The sequence below is a fragment of the Anser anser genome, assembly GCF_964211835.1.
Source record: "Anser anser genome assembly, chromosome: 9".
NCBI lineage: Eukaryota > Metazoa > Chordata > Aves > Anseriformes > Anatidae > Anser > Anser anser.
Window position 1 is genome coordinate 28850975 of NC_139729.1, and position 21514 is coordinate 28872488.

Below are 21514 nucleotides of genomic sequence, written 5' to 3' on the forward strand. Positions count from 1 at the left end.
TCAGTTCAGGAAAAAAAAAAAAAGAGAGAAAGAGAGAGAGAGAAAGAAAGAGAGAGAGAAAGAAAAGAAAAAAGAAAAAAAGAAAAAAGAAAGGAAAGGAAAGGGAAGGGAAGGGAAGGGAAGGGAAGGGAAGGGAAGGGAAAGGGAAAGGGAAAGGGAAAGGGAAAGGGAAAGGGAAAGGGAAAGGGAAAGGGAAAGGGAAAGGGAAAGGGAAAGGGAAAGGGAAAGGGAAAGGGAAAGGGAAAGGGAAAGGGAAAGGGAAAGGGAAAGGGAAAGGGAAAGGGAAAGGGAAAGGGAAAGGGAAAGGGAAGGAAAAAAGAGAAAAGGCCCTACCTGAAACTTTTCTAATATAGATTCTGATTACTGAGGAGGATGTGTTCTTAGTTCTTATCAACCAGCATAGCCTGGTCTCTGTCCAAACTACTGAAACAAAACGAATAAAGAAATGCATTACTGAAAAAAGTTCTGTGTAAGTACAGCCAATGTGCGGTATCTCTGTATGTGCAGTCATAAAGACACTGTATGCTTCCTATTGTAAAAATCAGCACTGAAGATGGAAAGTTTGTGACATTATTCCTTACAGATGCAGCTACTGAATTACTGATCGCAGCTTTGGCTTCTAGATTAGACTTACTGGACAATGAGAAGGTAGTCAGAATAAATCCAAATAGAATCACATCTGCGTTTGCAATATCACCAACGGATAGAGAATTGGAAAGATTCATGAGACAACTCTGCTAGATTCATGTCTGTCAGCAAAGGGTTAAACCTTTTCTTATTTACAAAGTAGTTGTAGTACATGTCACCATGAACGTTTGCTCCCTTTTTCCCCTCCCATTACGTGCCCCCATTGGCAGATCATCACTAAATTGTGCTACGATTTGCTTATTATGCTTGCTATTATGAGCAAGCTTAGTTAAGCATCGTTTTGCTCACATAGTACTACCCGTGAGTTTCCTGAACGATGCGTTAAAAACAAAGCTAACGAGGTTGACAGAAAGTTCTCTCGGTGGCGTGAGGAGACAACATGCCCGACGGATCCCTGAGCACGAAGGCGACGCTTTTCGCCCTGCGGCACGACAGGAGGGTGCAGCGGGCCTGGGCCGGGGCCTGGAGCAGCCGCTCCCGCGGGCCCTCCGCGGCGGCCGTGGGTCGGGGCCAGGCCGGCGGGCACCGGAGCCGCGGGCACCGGGGTTGCGGCCCAGCCGCGGCCCCGCCTGGCGCCGCCTTCCTGAGGGCCTCCGCGAACTTCGCGCGGGACGGGAGAGGCGGCGGCGGCGCTGACAGAGCCCGGGCCGCGCGGCTGTGTGGAACGCCCCTCGGGCCTGCTCCGCCACGCCGGGAAGCCGCCCGCGGCCTCTCCGCGGACCCGAAGTTTCCGAGGCCGTTGCATAACCGCAGGCGGGGCGGGGCAGGGCGAGGGCCGGGCCGCCGGGGGGCGGGCGGAGGGGGCCGGCGCGGCCCTCGCCCCGCCGCAGCCCGGCGTGGCCCGGCCCGGCCCGGCGCGGGGGAGGGCGGCGCGCCGCCCGGGGGCTGACCCGCCCGCCCCTCCGTCGGCCGCCGGGGACTCCGCCGTCGCTGCCGTCCGGGACGCAGCGGCATTGTCCGCGCCGCCCGCCTCGCAGCCCGCCCGCGCCGGCAGAGCGGCGCAGCTGCTGGGGAGCAGCTCGGCCGGCTCCGAAGGGCACGTCCTCGGCGGCGGCCTGCGGCGGGGCCGGCCCCGGCGACCGCCTGTGCGCCGAGGCGTCCGCGCTCGCCGTCGGGGCGGACGGGCGGAAAATGAACCCCGCTCCCGCGGCCCCGCCGCCGGGGCAGCAGGTGATCCACGTCACGCAGGACCTGGACACGGAGCTCGAGGCGCTTTTCAACGCGGTCATGAACCCCAAGCCCAGCTCCTGGAGGAAGAAGATCCTGCCCGAGTCCTTCTTCAAGGAGCCCGACTCGGGCTCGCACTCGCGGCAGTCGAGCACGGACTCGGGCGGCCCGCCGCCAAGGCCCGCCGCCGCGCAGCACGTCCGCTCCCACTCCTCGCCCGCCTCTCTCGTGGGCTCGGCCGCCGCGCCGCAGCACGGGCACCTCCGCCAGCGCTCCTACGACGTGACGGACGAGCTGCCGCTGCCGCCCGGCTGGGAGATGGCTCTCACGCACACGGGACAGCGGTACTTTCTCAAGTGAGTGCCCGCGGCCGAGCCGCCGCCGCCGCCCCGGGGCAGAGCGGGCGGGCGGGGGGCGCCGAGGCCGGGCCGGGTCCCGGTGCGGGGGGCTCCGGGCGGGCGGGGCGCGGCGGGCGGGGGCGCGGGAGGGCCCCGCGCTGCGGGGCACGGCGGCCGGCCGGCCCCGGCCGGAGGGTCCCGCTGGCGACATCGGGAGCTCGGTGGGAAGCAGCTCCGTAGGCCCGAAGACAGTTTGCGGCCGCGACGGGGGCAAGGCGGCGGTGCGGGCGGGCCTGTCGCCCTGCCCCGGCGCCGGTGCGGACGAGGAGGCGCTGCGCTGACCCGGCGGCAGCCGAGCGGCCGGGGCCGGGGCCGCGGAGCTCCCTCGGGCCGGGCGCGACAGCCGGCACGTGGGCAGCGCGTGGCGGCCCCGCGAGGGCAGGGCGCTCGTTTTTCACAGAAACGGGAGAGTCCGCAGCCGGCGGGGCCGCGGGCCGCCTCTGTGCCCGGCGGCTGCGGAAGCCGCGAAGAGCGCAGCCCTCGGGTCGCTCCGTGCAGGGGCTCGGTCTTCGCCTCTCGCACCCCGAGTTACAGCAGAGCGCGAACGCGCGTCCCTTCTCGTTCTGCCGTTCTGTACGCTGGTGTGTGTGGTTTGTGGTACCGGGAGGACGCTCCCCAGGGTCCGGGTTTATGAGTCTTTCGTTAATCTGGTGTATCGTGTAAATGAGACGTTGCTGCTCCGTACTTTGGGCGCGCTTTTCCCAATAGAGCACGACAGAGAAGAGGAGGCTTGCTGATAGGAGCACCGCGACAGATTGCTCGCAAACTAATATGTTACATAAATTCTCGCTGGGGCTCGACCAGCAAGTGCTTTCAAACTCTGACTGAAGATCAGATAACATAATCTTCATCTGCCGTTCAGCCTTTGCCTAATATCAAAATGCGCTCACGTGGTTTCACCTTCACCCGCTACACATTTCTGGCACAGAGATGGCGTTTTCCAAACTGCTGAATTCTTGTTGCTTAGGCCAAAAAATGCAAGTCCCGTGTTAAAATAGATATGGATAAAAACTCAAAGCATCTTTCCTATTTTTCCCAAATCCTGTCAACAGTAATACTCTGATTAACAATATCCTTTTTAATATAAAATAATGTTTAATTGTGTGTGTCATTTGTTATCTAAGTTAGTCTATATAGTTTCCCCAGTTTTATTGATCCAACAGAACTTTTCTCATTTCTTTAAAAATTAATTGGAATAATGTATTTCTTTAGAACTCGGTGCATTTTGTGGTAATGCTTAGCTATGAAATGGTCATGTTTCAGTTGCAGTGTTTTGCAAGCTATGTAATGTTTTTCAGCTGAAAATAGCATTTTCTGTAGAAATTTAAGATTGTTAGTGGAAAGCATCATTTAAAACTGTGCAATATTATGTATGGTTCTCATCAGACAATGAGTTTGAAAGTCCTATCTGGTCAGACCAAGCATACCTATATTGAGGTGGTGTCTGTTGAAAAAAAAAAAAAAGCTATTTATTTCCAGCATACTGATAAAGATTTGTTCAATAGTCATTAGCAAAAGAAAATTGAGAAGGAAATGAAGAGCATATAGCCAGACTAGGTCCTGTTAAAGCCTGTAAGGTCTGCTGAAGTTTAGCAAGCAGTTTCTCTTATTTGAACGTGTAACATGTTTCCAAGAGCTACTAGAAGAAGGCAGCAGCAGTCCTCTCAGTCAGCAGTGAGCCTTGGTTAGCGCTGTTGACCGGGAACCAGCTGGGACTTGTCGTGATCACACTCATGCATGTCCGTTCCTGCAGAAGTTTTCTGGCTGTGGCTGGAAGAAACATAAGTAGCCTGGGGACCACTCCACCCTGTAATTAAATACCAAGCCACAGAAGTGGGGGATGGAAAACAGACTAATAAACACACACTCGCTTACAGCAATGTTATCTAAAGCATTCTTCTCTGTGTGCATGCATGGAAAAAAAATTTAAGTATGATTTATTTCTGATAAAAAGGATTTCTGGAAAGACAGGCAAACTGCCTTGTGTAGCTCTTAGGTTGGTAAGTGGGAATATCAGTTGCGTATCGATCCACATGCTGAGCTGTGTACACATATTCAGTGAAAAGAATTTTTCAAGTATTACTTTCTACCAATTTGTTTTTAGGTGCTGCAACCTCATATTTCAAATGCGAAGACTTAAGTTTTAATATTTTCTCAGTGTGTGTACAGTGCTTCTTGATCAGGGTGTGATTTCATTCCAGAAGGTAAACAGAATATAGAGAGTATGGTGTTTGCACTGAACAGATTTGTGAAACTTGTTGCGGCTGTTATCTTTAATACAGTGTTGTTTTTTTTCAAATGTTACAGTGAACATTTGCCATACCAGGACATATTTGCCAATAAAATCCTGTTCAAGGGGGAAAAAGGCTAATCACTTTCAGTGTTTGATTTGCTTGACGTGTTCAAAGTTTTTCCTGCTGGTTTCTGTTGGTGGAAAAGCTTGATTTGATGCATGGTCAGTTTTATATTACTGAACAGGTTCAGCAGAACATTCAGACAAAAAATAATATAAATGCTATGGAAATACTTTTTTTTTTTTTTTCCCTGAAAATGTCAAAACAAATAAAACAGTTGAAGTGCCCAGCTGGTTTCCAAATGCAACCCTTCCATGAGAGCAGTTCGTGTTAGTTCTGCAGGGTCGCGATCATTTTCACATTGATTTGCGCTCGGTGCTGCGCAGCAGAGGGACTTCACCATGGGAGCCTGGTCATACAGTACAGGCGGGAGATGGGAAGATCAGTGCACGAGACCGTTACCCTGCTGAGTTGGAAAGTAATGAAAAATTTGACACCTTAATCTATTCATATGACACTTACAGTATTGGTCCACATTTATGACCAACCACTAATGGGCATGAGGCAGACCCTGGAAGGTGGGGCTCACATCAGTATAGCTTCCTCTGGTCCTGGTGGAAAAACAGTGCCAACCAAGAAGCCACGCATCCTTGCTGTTCTTGGTGTGTGTTGGAGAGAGGTGTTTGCAAAAGAACAGAGCTTTCAGAGCGTTTCATGCATGCTTTGGGCAGTGTTTTTCCCCTGTATCTAGTGGTTGCTCAGGTGGGGTCTTGGTGGTCTCCTTACACTTACTGCCCAAACTGCTCTCCTCGCCAGTATTCCTTTGTTAAAAATAAGTTAACTGCACAAGACAGTTTTGAGATGCATTGCTACTAATGACGTCTGTATGGTATTGATGCATATATTTACTTACTTTTAAAAGTTCTTGACAGACAGGAAAGCTGTGATAAAATACGAATTTTTTTAATGGAAATTCAACTATAGCTCACCTTTCTGCCTCGTTTTAAAGATTCTTAGGGAGTACTAAGTTTTGGGATGTACACATCAAAACCAAATTTACAAGCTGTGATTGACAGCATTAAAGTGCTATCTGATTGCTCCTTTGACTGGAGTCCGTGGTTCAAATGCTGTTTTAATAATGTTGTTATAAATCCAGAGAACTTCCTTAACTTTTGTGAAGCTGAGAATTGGCTCCCTGCTTAAACAGGGCCAGCATGATATATGGAGCAATTTCGGCCTCTCAGTTCTGAGATTGGGCCAGACCTCGCTCTTGGCAAAGCTTGAGGCTTTGTCTAGAGGAGTTCTAGTGCTGTCAGGTAGGAGGGAGGATGAACACCAGAACTCTTCAAACATATGCAATTAGGTCATTTAATTCCTGCAAATGAACATTTGAAATACATGAAATACAAAAATATTAAAAATATTTTCAGAATTAAAATTTAATTAGCATATTTGATTTAATAATCTCTGGTACTATATGCAAGCAAGAAAACCAATAGAATTTGAAAGCTGTCTTTCAAAACAGAAATTTGCTAGTTAGTTCATCATCCTTCATAGGATTTGTGCCCGACGGAAGACAGAAGGATTTCAGAAATTCACCTTATACATTGTTAAGAAATAACTGTCTTATTTCACTGCTAAATATGGTCTAAATTTCTTATAAGGTAGGCATATAACTAAATTTGAATATGCTCCAAAAATTGGGCATCTAATTTTTAAAAGACGCAGTAGAAAAGCAGAATCGGTAATCATAAGAATATTCAATAAGTTTTATTAAAGGACTGCTGATACTGAACGTCGTTACTGGGACAGACTAGTAAAAGCCACAGACACCAGACCATATCCAAGCTGTTACTTTTCAGGCTGTTCTGCTTCATTAGAATTGCATACCTATGATTCCAGTCAGAACTTGCATTTCAGCATCACAGCTTTAAGTTTCTCAATTTAATATGTTTGTACGGAGTGCAATCATATTTCATGTACATCTTGACTTTTTATATAAGATTTAATTACTGTATTTGGCGTGTATATGAATATATACATATAAATGTATTTAAACAGAGTATATACACTTTCTAAGAAAAGTTCTGTATGACTAGCTCCTAAGTACATCATGGAACATTACTGACATGACATTTTTTCTTCCTTTTTCTTTTTTTTTTCTTTAGCTTCTTTTTTTGACTTGGAAGTTTTAATCGATTCATTTCCATATTTGGTGCTATATTAGACCTGCAATAGATTCCACATAAAAAAAGTTTGTAATAATTTAATATATTTGTGTTTTTATCAAAGGAGTATATGGAAGCAAAAATACTGGGAAATAAAGGTCAATCAAAATGGTGTAAGAAATGCATGGACAATAAATTAAATCAACTTGGTTTTGTTACTTTATGCACAAAGTGCAAGCTTGGTTAAGTGCAAAGGTAAAGGTAAGGTAAAGTGCAAGCTGTTGGAAGTGAGACAGGTGTAGTTTTTTCTTCTTAGATGCTTCTCTTAAAGTAAAATGGCTGAACTGGTTCATTAGTTAAAATTTGCATTTTGCATAATCTTTAAAGTCCAGTTTCCCTTAAGTGAGTACACTTGCTAGCCTATTTTTTGGAAGTGGGGCATAGCCATTCACTTTTTTTCTGGTGATCAAGCCAAAAGTCACATTTGGTGTATGAAAAAGTTTTGACTATATTCGGAGTTGCATATCTCTGCCTTGGGAAGGAAATAAAATCATGTCTGTTGTAAAATTGATGCAACTCAAAATTCAGACTGTACCATCATTCTCAGCACAACGGCGCTTACAAAGTGATGAGTGCTTCCTATTTTCACTGACCTTCTACTGAATGCGGTGAACTGAAGGTCCTGCCATTTAACAGCAAGTTTCAGGCTCTTATCTGTCATACTAGGTGTGATCCTGTGGTGAAACTTTTAATTAAAAAGCTGGTTGCAGGACATCATATCTGAGCCATGCATGTTAGAATATCTGATCTTTGTATTTTTCTTTAGCTAACATTTTAATGATTATTGGACTATGATCATTATTTAGCCAAATGGTATTTTTAAATTCAGAAGTCAAGAACAAGTTTAAGCATTCATTTGCTGGCAGGAGGCAACAAATAGTATTTTCGGATTACTTATAAAACTTCATGCGTTCAAACTAAGTGGGGAAACACCAGTGGCTTAGTAGATTAAGAGTTTTGCAATTTAATGTGCATACTAAAAAACAAAACAAAACATAATAATGGACCACATTTTGGCTTATGAATTCAAATTTTTCATTTTGGATCAAACACTTTTTTGGCTGTGACTGCATTTGTAGTCATTATATGCAAAGGTACATGAATGTGTCAAGCATGCAGCTTTAGTTATTAACAACAATGGCCTTGTAGCAGAAACCCAGTGAAATGTGAAAAATTATTTCTAGGATCTTTGGATGGTCCTTCTCAGAGCTGGGTCACATCCTGCTGACTGATAGGTGTCTATTTTAGATCTTGACTGAATATAGTCAAAAGAGCAGTTGTAAGTTATCGCATTGCAGATTGATTCTTGCAGATCTGCTTCAGCTGAAGCAATGGATCATGTTTACTGACACTCATTGTAATGGTCTGTTTGAAAGTGTCTGTTTTGAATACTAACAGGAAAATCTGCCAGGCTTATGCTTTCAATTTACAGTGAGGTTAAAAAAAAGTTATTCGTATGTTGACTTAACTTTGTGGAAATTAAAGTGTCTCTCTCCGTTGATAGTTATAAAAGGTTGGAATAGATTGTTTAAAATCAAACTGAATCACTGGAAGAAATTTTGATGTGGGTAAATAAATAACTTCTTTTGATATAAATGTATAAAATACTGCTGAAATGAAAAAAATGACCTAATTTCTCTGTTGACATTATAGCCCCTCTTAAAAAAATAAATAAACTTAAAAAAAACCACTAAGGATCTATAAGTCACCTTTTCCCTCTGAATTTGGGGATGGTAGGAATACCATCCAAATAGTAGGAATGGCTGCAGTTCAGTTTTCAATGACAGTTGATAATTATTCATTTTCTAATCCCAGATAGTGTCTTTTTGTGATCAATAGGCTGTTTTCTCAAAATCTAAAATCACATCAACTGCCCTGCTTAATAAAAATTGCGGTGCTTAAAATGTTGTGCTTAATAAAGTCTGAGGGTGGAGGCGGATCTAGAATAAAATTGATTTGAGGATGTGTTCCTTTTGCAGGGTTCCTGGGTTTTCTGCATTAGGATATGATCTACATTTTCACTTAGTCAGCTGTGAAGTGTCAGCAAAGAAAGCTTAATGCAAGACTGTGTTGACTTTAGAAGTGTTGCCAAGAAGGGTTCCTTTGAAGAAATATATAAGAAACTTGTTGTGAAAGGTTGTCCAGACACAAAAGTTGTATTAAATTCAAGTATACATACTCCTAAGTAATTCAGGAAATCTATGAAAACCCTTCTATAAACACTGTTGTGTTGATGTAAAATTGATTGTATTGGACTGATGTACACTTTTAAGCTAATCAGTGAACAATTATTGTGCATGCAGAGAAGTGCAATGGTTTAGTGAAATTTATCTTAAATCCATCCGTTAGTCTTAGTTTTAAACCCAAAGCCCAGCATCATTTGTTCATTAACAGATGCTAACAATCACACATCCATTTAATAATACAAGATTAAAATACAATTGCTTTATGCATAAATCATCAGAAAAGAATGTCAATTAGTGCACTTTAGAAATATGTGGTAGAATTGTGGTGTTTGGAATGAATCTTGGTGTAGAATCAGGTGTTAATGCCGTCATGAGAACATTTTTCCCCTGTAGATGTTTTCTGGAAACATCTACAGGGGAATTGGCTTTATGAATGGTTTGGACTGCTCCATGTAGGAACAGCCAGTTGTTTTGTTTTCATGACGTTTGTGAGCTGCTGTAGGCGGCATCTAGAAGACAACCTGCCCTGCCCTAACCGTCTCCACTCCACAGTCTGCAAATAGAGGTCAGCATGCAGAGCCAGCTGCTTCTCGGCCTGCCTGCTGTATGCAGCCCGTCCTTGCCAGCCCACACTGCTCGCTCCCTCACATCCTGGTGGAGTCGGCAGTATGGCCTGGGCTTGTCTCCTGCTTGGGTGCTCTGGACGAAGGTAGAAACCTGTTTATTTCACTTGCTCTGCTTGGTTTTAGCCACATGTCCTTCGCTTTGATTATGGAGGTGGGAGGAGGACAAGAGCTCCTTTGTAACAGAGAATATTTTGTGCTCTGGGACCTAGCGTGACTAGCAGATGCAAATTGTGTGGAAGCAATTAGATCCAAAGGAAACGTCATGTAGGCTGAATTTCAGCATACAGTCTTGTGGCATTTCCCCCCTCGTTTCAGAGAGAGGGGGAGTGATAGGGGGTCAGGTTTTCGTTTGTTCTGGGGGGATTTTGTTGCATTTGGTTAAGTCAAAGCCCAGACCCAGAGTTAATGCCTGTGACTGCTGTGTGAACTCAGGTTACGTGGGACTCAAGGGTGCTGCACGGCACCAGTGTCCCCTCTTCCCTACCTTTGGCCATTTCCAAGGTGGGTGTGACTGAAGCTGCAGGGAGGGGACAGAGCAATGCCTGCTTAGAGAGCTGAGCAGAACGTGCCACATTAAAACTGAAGTAATGCCTATAGTGCTGCCACAGAGCACTGCGATGGAAAGGGGAGGTGAAGAGGACGGAGCTGGCTGTCCTGTGCTTTCTGGCGGCCAATGGCTTGTGCTTCGGCAGCTGCTGCCTCGTGTAGGAGGAGCAGGGCTGCAGCCCGGGTGTAGCATGCCTGCGGTGGTGAGTTCTTTGTCTGCCCAGCCCCAATGTTCTGTTTGCGGGCACCTCACTGCTTTCTTGGCCAGAATGCGCCTTTCTTTTCATCAGGTACCAATCTGTCCCTAGTCCTTTTTGGGCTCAATATGCTGTCTGCCCTTCAGGTTTATGCGTAGAAGGATGTCTGAGTTTTTGCCCTACACCACAAGTAATCCTTTTTTTCCCCATCTGTGTTCAACTTTCCTGGTCTCTCAATTGCTGGCGTTTTTATTAAATGTTCTACATTCCTACTTTTCAGCAATTGGTTGGTGAGCAATGGTGTGTCACAGAATGAAGCAACAGTCTTCTGTCAAATGAATAGTTTGTGCAAACTACAGTCTACACCCCAGAGCTTCCATAGAACGGAATTTACAGACCTAAGAAGAAGGCAGCTTCACTGACTACGGTGTGTTAGATCTACAGACCGTATTTTCAAAGGTCGCTTTGCCTGAAAAACAATTTGGTTTTGGTTTGGTGGTTTTGGACCCTCCTTTTCTGAAAAGAGAGAAAGAAAGAGAAAAGGAAAAAAAGAAGTAAGCAAAGAAAGAAAATCCAATTTGTGTAACTGTTTTGCCTAAGCAGACTTTTGCACATGTCAAGGTGCAAATGTGAATGTTTTCAGAATTTTCTCAAAATACGGTATCTTCAAGGGTTTCAGGAGTAAACGTAATTACCACTTAGAAAGGCTTTGGATTGTCTTCTTAGTTGGACAGTTTGGACAAAAGTAGCCTCTCTAATGTCAGCATTTGTTCTGTGTGATTTTACAGCCACTCCAGTAGGTACATTGTGTGGATGCATTTCTCTTCAGCCTCTGGCCAGAGCCGTGGTTCACCTAGGTTGGATATTTGGGGACTCACACAAAAGCAGACTTTGCATCAGTAAATGACTGCAGCCTGCACTGTGTGGTCATCACTGTACAGCTTTGTGGGGAATGTAGTAAAAGGTCAACATTTCTGAGCTTACAAGAGCAGGATTTAGCGTGGGAGTTTTTCACAAAGGTTTTTTTTTTTATTTCGTGTTAGTTTTTGGCACTACATTTTCATAATCACTTTTGACATTTTACTCATTCTACTGTATGTATTCAAACAGGAATGTAATGGTTTTTGTCTTGAGAGGTGAGGTGTTTTTTTTTTTTTCAAATATATGTGACAATTGCACAGGCATACATCAAAAATGAGGATTTGGTGTGATGTGAAGTTACTGTGAAAACCATGGACCAGATTTTCATGCGTTGAATAAATGCGTGTAGGTGCGACCTGCAGCTCCTGCGAGTGAGCAGGCAGCCATGCAGCCAGGAGTGGTATCAGGATGCCGAAGACTTTTACATCCCTTCATATTGCATCAGGTACAGCTGGCATTTTTGACAGCTAGTTCTTAGTGAAGATTTCCCCAGTTATGGGATGATTTTTCACAGATACTGCCATCACTGTATCTCAGCCCTGATGTCACCCAAGTGTTAGATTGTAATTTTAGACAAAACACCTTTTTTTTTGGGGGGGGGGGGGGATGACCAAGGGTTCTGCTTCTTCATTCATGTTTCATAATAGGCATTTTGATTTAACCTGCCACTGAAAGACTTCATAGTGGTGGAGAATCAATAACATTATGCCACTGCAAAAGAGTGGACAATGTAAAGCTGAATAAAAGAGATTTCTAGTGAGATTATTTACAACTCGCTGGAAGTGGAACATTAAAAAAATTATGTTTAGGAGAAATTAAGGTTTTGTTGAAGATTCAGCACTGAGGGTAGTCAGTGAAGGTCTGTATGTTGCAAAAGTATCTTCTGAAATCTAGGAAAGATCATTTTCTGAGATCTCTGAGTTTCCCAGGGTTAAAAAAAAAAAAAAAAAAAGACCTTTTTGAAGGTCTTGTATGAAATATGAAAACAGAAAAATCTTCAATCAGTCAGCACATTAAAAGAGAGGGGGAAGAACATGCACATTTCCAATTAAAAATAAATAAATCTGTTTATGAAAATTTCTGGAGGTACTGATTTTACTTTTGCTTTGATTATGTTCTGGTTACATTTTTTTCATTTATGATTTGCTCTAGGTTCCCTCCTGCCCCCAAACAGATTAAGAACTTTAAGAGGTCTGTTTCAAAGTTGTTATGACAGCCTTGTAAAGGCCTCTGTAGACAGTCGTTGGTACAAGGATTGTGGATGTGATCAGCTGCAGTGGAGCCTCAGCTGAAGGTCACCCAGCCAAAATTCTGTACTTTTTTCCAGCCTTGGGAATGCTTGTTATTGTTCCTTTCCCCTTGCTTTTAATTTACATCTGGACGGGAAAATAAAGTTCTCTGAGAAGTCTGAGACATCAAGCAACAGATCATTTGTTAAGTGTTACACTCAGCCACACATAACTGGACAAATGTTTTAGTTTAGAATTAATAGTTCAAATAGTTCACTTCAGGGCTTAGGGTTTTGGGTTTGATTTTTTTTTTTTTTTTAAAGACAATTTCAGCAGGCTTTCTTGTATGAAAAGTGCTGTTGGACTTGTTTTATGACTGTTTATTTTATAAGTCAGTGGAAGAAAAACAAGTTGATGCAATGAAAAGGCAGGAGCTTAGCTGTTCTGATAGATATTTTAAGTGTCTTTAATCATGCCTGCAATCTAAAAAAAAAAAAAAAGTGTTGCAAAATATCAAATTAGGTAACTTACTGGTACAAAACCATCTCGTTTTGCAAAAGATGCTCTGTGAAATGAAATTGTCTGAGTGATTGTTGTAATGGTTTCCATTCTTGGAAATGAGAATTTTGATCCTACAGATCTGTAATTGAGGCTTGGATTACTCTTGTGGGTAGGAATTTAACGATGCATTGTCAAGATTGAGTCCAGAAGGAGAGGACCCAGACCCTGCTGCTTTACAAAGGCACGAAGTGAATGATGCAAAACGTGCTTGGTGGCCCAGGTGGGATGGAGCTAAGAGTGCAATGTGCAGGGACAGGCTGCCCTGCAGGGCCGTGGCTGGGGCTCACAGCAGCCCCCACCGCGCTGCCCAGCACAGCCCTGCGTCTCTTGTGCAGGGACCGCGGGACAGGGAGTGCGTCACGCTGCAGGTGGCGGTGCAGTGTGTCAGGACCCTGCCGGTGTGCTGCTGTTTGTGCTTGGAGCATGAGTCAGTGAGAATATGCCTTCTAACAGAAAGAGGTCCCCCTCAACTCTTCCCAAGGAGAAAACAGTCCCATAACATTACATTTTGAATTGATGGACTTATTCTTCTCTTGTATCCTTACTCAAGAAGGACTAGATGACCGTAGCTCAAAGCACACAAATCAGAATTGTGTATGGAGAGCACTAGTGGAGTGACCCCTGTGGGCTCCAGCTCTCAGCATTCCCTTCTGCGCTCCGAGCAGCTGGCTTCCTAGCTGGTTGCCAGTGACCGTGACTGGACTTTGATTCCCCCTCCAAAAGCAGAGAGTGTGACGTGGAAGTCAGGAATGCCCTTTGAGAATTTGTATTCCAGCCTGTCAGTTCCCTAACAGAATGCCAATGTGCTCTAGTGTGGGAGATGCACTCACAGTGCGCTTTATGCTTCGCTTTGCCTTTGGAGTCTGTGTGTAAATGACGTGATGATTTTAGAGACCGTGTGAAAATGTATTTCTCCACTAGCTGTAAAGGATCAACAAAGCATTTTTTATCCTATTTTTAATATTCCACATATTGGTTCAAGCTTTTATTTCAGTTTATTATCTGATATTGCCAATATTCCTCATCTAATCCAAATAAGGCTTCTCTAATCACTAGACAGTTTTCATAGTTGTGGAGGGTAGTTCATGGTCTGAGGTGTTAAATTCTCCACGACTTCTGTAGGTGATAGTTCATATTGTAAGTGCTTAACACTTGCTAATATGAGACAGAGCAGAGGTTTATTTTCGTGAATTTATTTTTGGAATTTCCATTTTACGGACCCAGAATAATGATTATTTTTTCCTACAAGCAGGTAAAGTAAGAGGATCTTTGTACTGATGTGTTTAGTAGCCAGCCCAGCATGGAGACGTCTTGGCTAGGACTTTAACCAGATGTGCTTGACTTTCAAAGTTAATTTAAATAACTCTGTTGTCATTATGAATAATCTGTTTTTGTTCACCAATGGAATTTTTTGTTCACCTCCACTTGTCTCACCCACCTGTATCATGCTGTTAGATAACTTCTGTTTAACAATGATTACAATGTAGGATATTTCCTCCCTAGGTTCGATTTTATTGTGAGAAAAAAATCAATTCTTAGGATGCTGTAGTAGTTCTCACCTCAAAATTTTGTGGGTTATATTCGTCATATTTTCAGTGGATTTCTTTCAGAGGTGGAACACGTATACATAGCAAGTATGCACATAACAAATGTATATTTTCTTCTTTGGAGTATTGCACTTCGTGAGAACAGCATTGCTCTTTTAGGATAGGCAGAGCACCTGATTTCGTGGAACTAGTTATAATTAATTAATGTAGTTGTGTTAGACCATTGAAAAGGACTTCAAAAATGCTTGGTAATTTTTCTGAATTTAATAATTAAGTAAATAGTCTACTGAGAGGTACACTATTGAAATACTTATTCTAATTAATTCTACAGATTTTTCTTTTAAACAGATACGATTATATTGGACTTCTTAAGAGCATAGGACAGAGTAAAGAAAGAATAAAAATGGAATGAAAAATAATAAAAATATGTGTAGATGTTTTACTCTCTAGGTTCAAGAGCAAATACCATTATAGCGCTGAGAAGTACATAAATAAAGTCTGGACCCCTGTTAGCAGAATCTCGAGCCAGTGATACAGGCGTGTAGAGGGGTTTAAGGCTGGCCACTGGCTTGGAGCATGGTTCACCTCGGAGGTGCACCTGCAGGTTATGGGGCCAACCATCACACTGCTTTTGGGTGAAGAAAACGTTAAATTCTCATCATAGGTTGCTGTATTACCTTAATGAAAGCTAATGAAAAGCAGAATACTTCAGTAGCTAGTTAGTCTGAGTAACTCGAATTGCTTGCCCCAAGATTAATCATCCAAACTGTGAGCATATACACGTCCTTCCCATTCAAATTTTTAAGTGTGGTAAAATTACCGAACTGTAAGGGCTTCTTCACTGAGATTTCTCTGACTGGAAAGACAACTGCTTTTAAAGCAGAAATAATGAAAATGAAAAAGGTATGTAAATTTTCCATCTTTAAAATCAGCACAGTATCACCAGGCATTATGACGTACAGCCGCACATTCTCCTTGTTTTCTTCTGCATGCATTAGACACTGAAGGCAGTGCTAAGACAAAAAGAGATTAAAACTGACTTGACTGTAATGAGATGGAAAGTGTCATCCAATTTCAAATAAGCAGTTGGGGCCTTTATAGCTTCCCAAAAAATTAAGTGTAGACCAGAAGTTTGAAAACTTCTTTTTTCATATAAACAAATTACAGGAGTGTTTTGTCAACCTTGTTTGCTTATGACAATATATAAAAACCAACCAAACAAGAAAACCAAAACAAACAAAACAAACAAACAAAAATAACGACAAAAAAGCCACCTTGTGTTCTAGGGAATGGGAAATCTCATTCATTGACAAAATTTTGCAAAAAAAATAAAATGTTATGGAACTATTTAATGTAAATTCTTATTTACTGTGGTCATTTTGTAGAAACATAGGATGTAGTTGGAATCTAGTCCAGTCCCCTTTTATTAGAGATAACTCCTTCGTATAACACATATAATCTTATATTTCGTAAAAACTGCTTAATTTTTTAAGCCTGCTCTTCCTGTTAAAACGATTGCAGAAACTTCAGATAGGAAGATAATATCCTGACTTTTTACAGTCTCCTTCCTTTTGTACATAACGAGAATATTACATTATGATATAGAAGACTACAAATTTATGTTCTACTTGTATACCATAATTCAGTGTACAACAGCTTCTCAAATAACTTCACAGTTCTTTTCAAGTTCATAAATTGTAAAGAAGAGGCTAACTCTTAGTACATGCTAATAGTCACCCAAATCTGTAGAGGAACTAGAGGAATGTTTTTTTAACCAGTCATCTGCAGTGACTTGATGATTCGTATTATTAGGTATATTTTCTTTCTGTGGTAGAACACTCTCTGAAGACAGAGGGACAATCTACTTTGGTTCCTTAAATACTGTTTACATATATCAACAGCTAGATTTACCGTTTCATGTGAATTATTTCATAGAAACAGACTTGTTATGGCATTCCCACTGGCAACCATTTGGATGCAGTTTAATGCTGTGACAAGTCACTATTTAGTGTTGCAGCTTGAAAATGTATGAACAGCTTATGGCACCAGAAGTGGTTTCATGAGCTATACACATCCAGAAAGCAGCTCTTGTGTGATCTGGGCAGCGCTAAGGTAAAAGCAGTAATCCTATTCACGTCTGATTGTCTGCTTTTTTAAAAAACAAACAAACAAAAGAAAGAACCTTGTATTTAAGAGACACACTATATTATCATATGGAGCCAACTGTGTTGATTTTCTTGTCAAACAACTGCCAAAACTTGGGCACTGTAATTGCTTATGGTGTTTGGTGCCATATATTTAGAATCAAAAACTTCCCAAAACATCCACTAAATTTTGAGGTTTTGATATGCTATTTTTTAGCAGTTATCACAGATCTTTCTTGTAACAGAGAAAAAAATTATTGGAGAAAGAAGCATAACCTTGCATATAAAACAAAGAAGATGTAATTAAGACACGGGAGCACTGCCAGTTACCATTCTGTGCTACTTTTCCTGTAGGTATAGACATATGTTTGCATTTATCATAGTAGTTATGGGATACTGTCTGGTATGCTTTTCTAAACAGATGTCTTTTGCTGAGGATATTGTCTCATGAACATTTCCTTTTTCTGTCAGAATGGCCTCTATTAAGAACTGTATTTCCAGTCGTCTTTTTTATCTTGAAGAAACAAATGTCTGATTCATTTTCCTAGAAAAAACAGGAAGCTGTAAAGAACACAGACTGAAAAAGAAATGCATGCTATTACTCACAATGTAGTTTGTAAAGCAAAAAGAAAAAAAGAACTGAATGCTATTTGTCAGGTACTGATGGGATATTACAGTTTTACTGTTTTCCTCCTGCTGTCTGAACCTCACGTGAAAAACAATTTAAGATGAGCTTGTTTAAAACAAACAAAGAAGGTCTGCACATATGAAAACCTCAAATTAAAGCAGCTTCAATACAGCAGGATGTGGTTTGAAAACATCCGGTCTTTGCTTCTTTGTGAGCTATGGTACCTATCAATGATGTTCAGTACTACAGCTGCACCATGACAGGTACAGATTCTGGCTATAACTAAGTATTTTTCAAAGCAAGAGAAAACACCAAATGTAGAAATTTGCGTTGAAGAATCTTTCTGGCCATGTATGAGTTTGAGATTTTTTTGAAATGGAATTACATGATTAATGAGTAAGATGTTCCAACTAATTTCAGTAGACTGAAAAAAGCCTGCATATTAATAATCATGTTACTAATGACATACTGCATAGCTCTTTTTGCTGTAGAAAAGGTCAGTCCTAAAGGCAGATTCTTCTCAGATTTGCATTAAAGAAGCCTGCCAATCTGCTATCCTGGTTTCCTGCCTGGTGGAAATACCCACTGACATTTTGCACCTGTAAAAAGCAGAATGACCGCATGCTGAAAGGAAAGTGGAATATAAAAAATCACGTTCTACAGTAGCCACTGCAGTAGGATGATGATAAGTGTATACGATTAGTAAGTGATGAGGTATTGATACTTTTGGGTATCACCGGTACCTGTCTTGTACTCACCTTGCCGTGCATAGCCAGGTCCTCCACTCTAGTAGCTCCGTTATTGTTCTTTATCCTGGGGTCAGTAGTCTTCCCTGCTGCAGTGTGTGTTGGTGGAAGTTCTCCCCTTAAAACGTGTCGATGAAACTTAACAATCAGGCCTTCTAGTTTAATACCCGTGACAGAGAATGGAAGCTTAGAAATGTAACAGGAATACGTCCTAAGAAAAGTCAAGTTAAAAGACTTCTGTTAATCTCACAGTTTTACCTTCTGACAGATATGAGGTGAACTCCCTAAAAACTATAGTGAAATTGATATATTGAAAGCATGAAATTCATTCTTTACTTCTGCAGATAAATACTCAGTGGGAAGATCATCTTGACTGTAATTAAAGAGTGCTTGCAAAGTGCAAAACCATCAGAAATTAATCTGATCCAGTGAGCTGAAGTCTCTGAAACCTACCTTTGTGGTAATGCTGCAAGAAACTTTAGATTTGTGTCCAAATAAAGAGTGATACCACTTGGCTTACAGTCTTTGCAGATTCATTGCACAAAATAATTCAAATACATTTGGTAGTTTGTAACTGCCGACAACCTGCATGACCAGTGCCAGCTCAACTGCCTCAAGCATCTTAATCCCAAACTCCTAAATTGCTTTTAAGCTTTTGACTGCAGAACACAAATTTTCTCCTAATAAATACATTTGGCTAGTTTTTTGTTTGTTTGTTTTCTCTTAGTGACTGTAATAGGAACAGCAGGAAAAAATGTCTTAACTGAAATTGTTCTTAGGGTCACAGGGAAAGAGCATATCGCTGCAAAAGTTCTGTCTGATACAGAAATGGCATTTGACCTGATTTCTTGTTTGCATGTTATGCATGTCAGTGTTGCAGCTTGCTTTTGTAGATAGTGTTTCAGATACTGTCAGAAGGGAAATATTTTCTTTGAGACAAAGCTATGACAGTCATTAAAATTTTAATCAATAAGTGAAGTTTTACATAAATTACAGCTTTTTAAGTGGTTGTTCACTGCTGAGAGATAAGCAGTTTACAAATGACTTATTCTATCCTAATATTCCTTTGACACTGTAATTCCAGAAGAATCTTCACAAAGATGGCGATAGAAATACTGTTCCAGTTATCCAATATAAAGATATTTTTGTCTTTAATTATGTGTTTGGGATTAAAAACAAAGCACACATAAATCCTCATTGTCAACTCACATTTATAGTTAACATTTTTAATAAGCATAAGAAGTTGATGACAAAACCATCTTTTAATATATTTTGTAACGTATTGTTAGTCCAATGTGAAAAATTCTCTAATATATTTTAGCATATTGGTTTCCAGTGGTTAAAACAGGACTGAGAGCTGATCAGTGTTCCATTCCAGTCCATCATTGCATGATGATTGAATGCAACACTCTGTTTCCATAGTCTTTTTGTTGGTAAACTGGGAAATTTTCATACTAATTGGGATCTGGAGCTAGCTGAATTTGGCTGAGTCCCAGAGGTATTTAACTGGAAAGTGAGTGAAAGATTATTTCAACTGGAAAGTGAATGGAAGATTATTTATTGTTGTAACTGGGTTGCAGGATTTTTATCAAACTGCCACTGAAATCGATGGATATGATCCATTTTCTTACTAATTTTGAGTCACCTTTAACAGATGCGTTTTGGGGGGTTCACATCTCTGTGAGATTGAAATAGCATTTTTTTTGTTGAAATGACACATTTATTTGGTGTAATGACTAGACTGCGTCTTAGTCCTTAATCTGTTAGCATTATTAAGCATCCTAGTATCCCACTTTTACTTTCTTTTACTTTTGCGTAATGCTCATCTGTTTAAAATAATCTTAATGTAAAGCAAGATGGCAATCACATTAAACATGAGCTAGGTATACATCCTTGTTCTTCACTTCACACAATTTGGACTGGCCTTTCTTTTCTGTGTGGTTGTTGTGGTTTAACCCGGCCGGCAGCTAAACACCACACAGCCGTTCGCTCACCCTCCCCCCTCCCTCTCTGGGATGGGGGAGAGAAACGGGAAAGCGAAGCCGGTGAGTTGAGATAAAGACAGTTTATTAAGACAGGAATATAATAATAACAATAATAATAATAATAGTGATAATGATAATAGTATTAATAATGTGTAAGAAAACAAGTGATGCACAATGCAATTGCTCACCGCCCGCTGACCGATGCCCAGCCTATCCCCGAGCAGCCGGCCCCCCCCACCCCGGCCAGCCACCCCTATATATTGTTTAGCATGACGCCAGATGGTATGGAATACCCCTTTGGCCAGTTTGGGTCAGCTGCCCTGGGTCTGTCCCCTCCCAGCTCCTGCTGCACCCCCAGCCTGCTCGCTGGCAGGACAGAGCAAGAAGCCGAAAAGTCCTTGGCCTGGTGTAAACACTGCTCTGCAACAATTAAAACATCAGCATGTTATCAGCGCTCTTCTCATCCTAATCCAAAACATAGCACCCTACCAGCTACTATGAGGAAAAATTAACTCTGTCCTAACTGGAACCAGGACAGTGGTCAAACCTCGCCAACCAGGTCCAATTAGGCCATAAAAATTACTACAAATTTAAATCCATAGTTGATAAATGACATGCCTTCTAACCTGCCTATGCACGTGGAGTCCAGGTTCTTTTTGATGTTGAATAATACCATTTTGTTAAGACAACTATGTACTGTAGGAACATCTGCAAAAATCACTTGTTCTAGGAATAACTATCACTAGTTCTCTGAGCACAGAGTTGCAACTGAATGGTTGGACTGAACTCAGAACTGTTCGTTTTTGCCAAAGATGCCATTTTCTTGCTGGGGTTTTGTTGTTGGATGCCCCCTACAGAATTAGTTCTTGAGGCAGATGTATCTCAGTGAACCATAGAGTAGTTGTCATCCTTGTAGGCAGTGCTTCATGCTCTGTAGATTTAGCAAGCTAACTGTCTGCTATGAAATACACCAGTAAATGAGTTAACTTGTACAGTCATGGCCATACTGAACTCATTAAAGTTTAATTTTCTTTGCTGCAAGGTGCACTGAATGACTTACTGGTCTTCAGCTGACTACACTGTGAAGAGTCTTGCTGGCATTTTAAGCGTTTTTTACAAACTAGATGTCTAGCAACTTGTTTCTTTAGAAATAGAAGCCAGACATACATTCTACATGAAAAAAGAACAGGGGGACTTGAAATGTGTGTTTAGCTTGCAAGCAATTTTAGTGCCTGAACAGTTATGACATCTCAACCCATCTTTTTTCCCCTCCTTTTTCTTATAGAATCATAGAATACCCTGAGTTGGAAGGGACCCATGGTGATTGTCGAGTCCAACTCCTGTCTCCACACAGGACTACCTAAAAACTAAACCATATGTTTGAGAGCATTGTCCAAATGCTTCTTGAACACTAGCAAGAAGAACCTCAGTCATTCATGTTTATAGTAACCAGACCCCTTAAT

The 21514-nt window shown here is 41.9% G+C and overlaps 1 protein-coding gene across 1 annotated transcript in view; it reads left to right on the forward strand.

Moving 5' to 3' along the window:
• The first annotated feature begins 1508 nt into the window (after window positions 1-1508).
• Window positions 1509-21514, forward strand: part of WWTR1 (WW domain containing transcription regulator 1) — a 70237-nt gene continuing 50231 nt past the window's right edge. Inside the window, exon 1 of the mRNA XM_083848961.1 lies at window positions 1509-2171. Within this exon, the coding sequence (XP_083705087.1) occupies window positions 1780-2171 (392 nt within the window). The 5' untranslated portion in view covers window positions 1509-1779. The remainder of the gene's footprint in view (window positions 2172-21514) is intronic.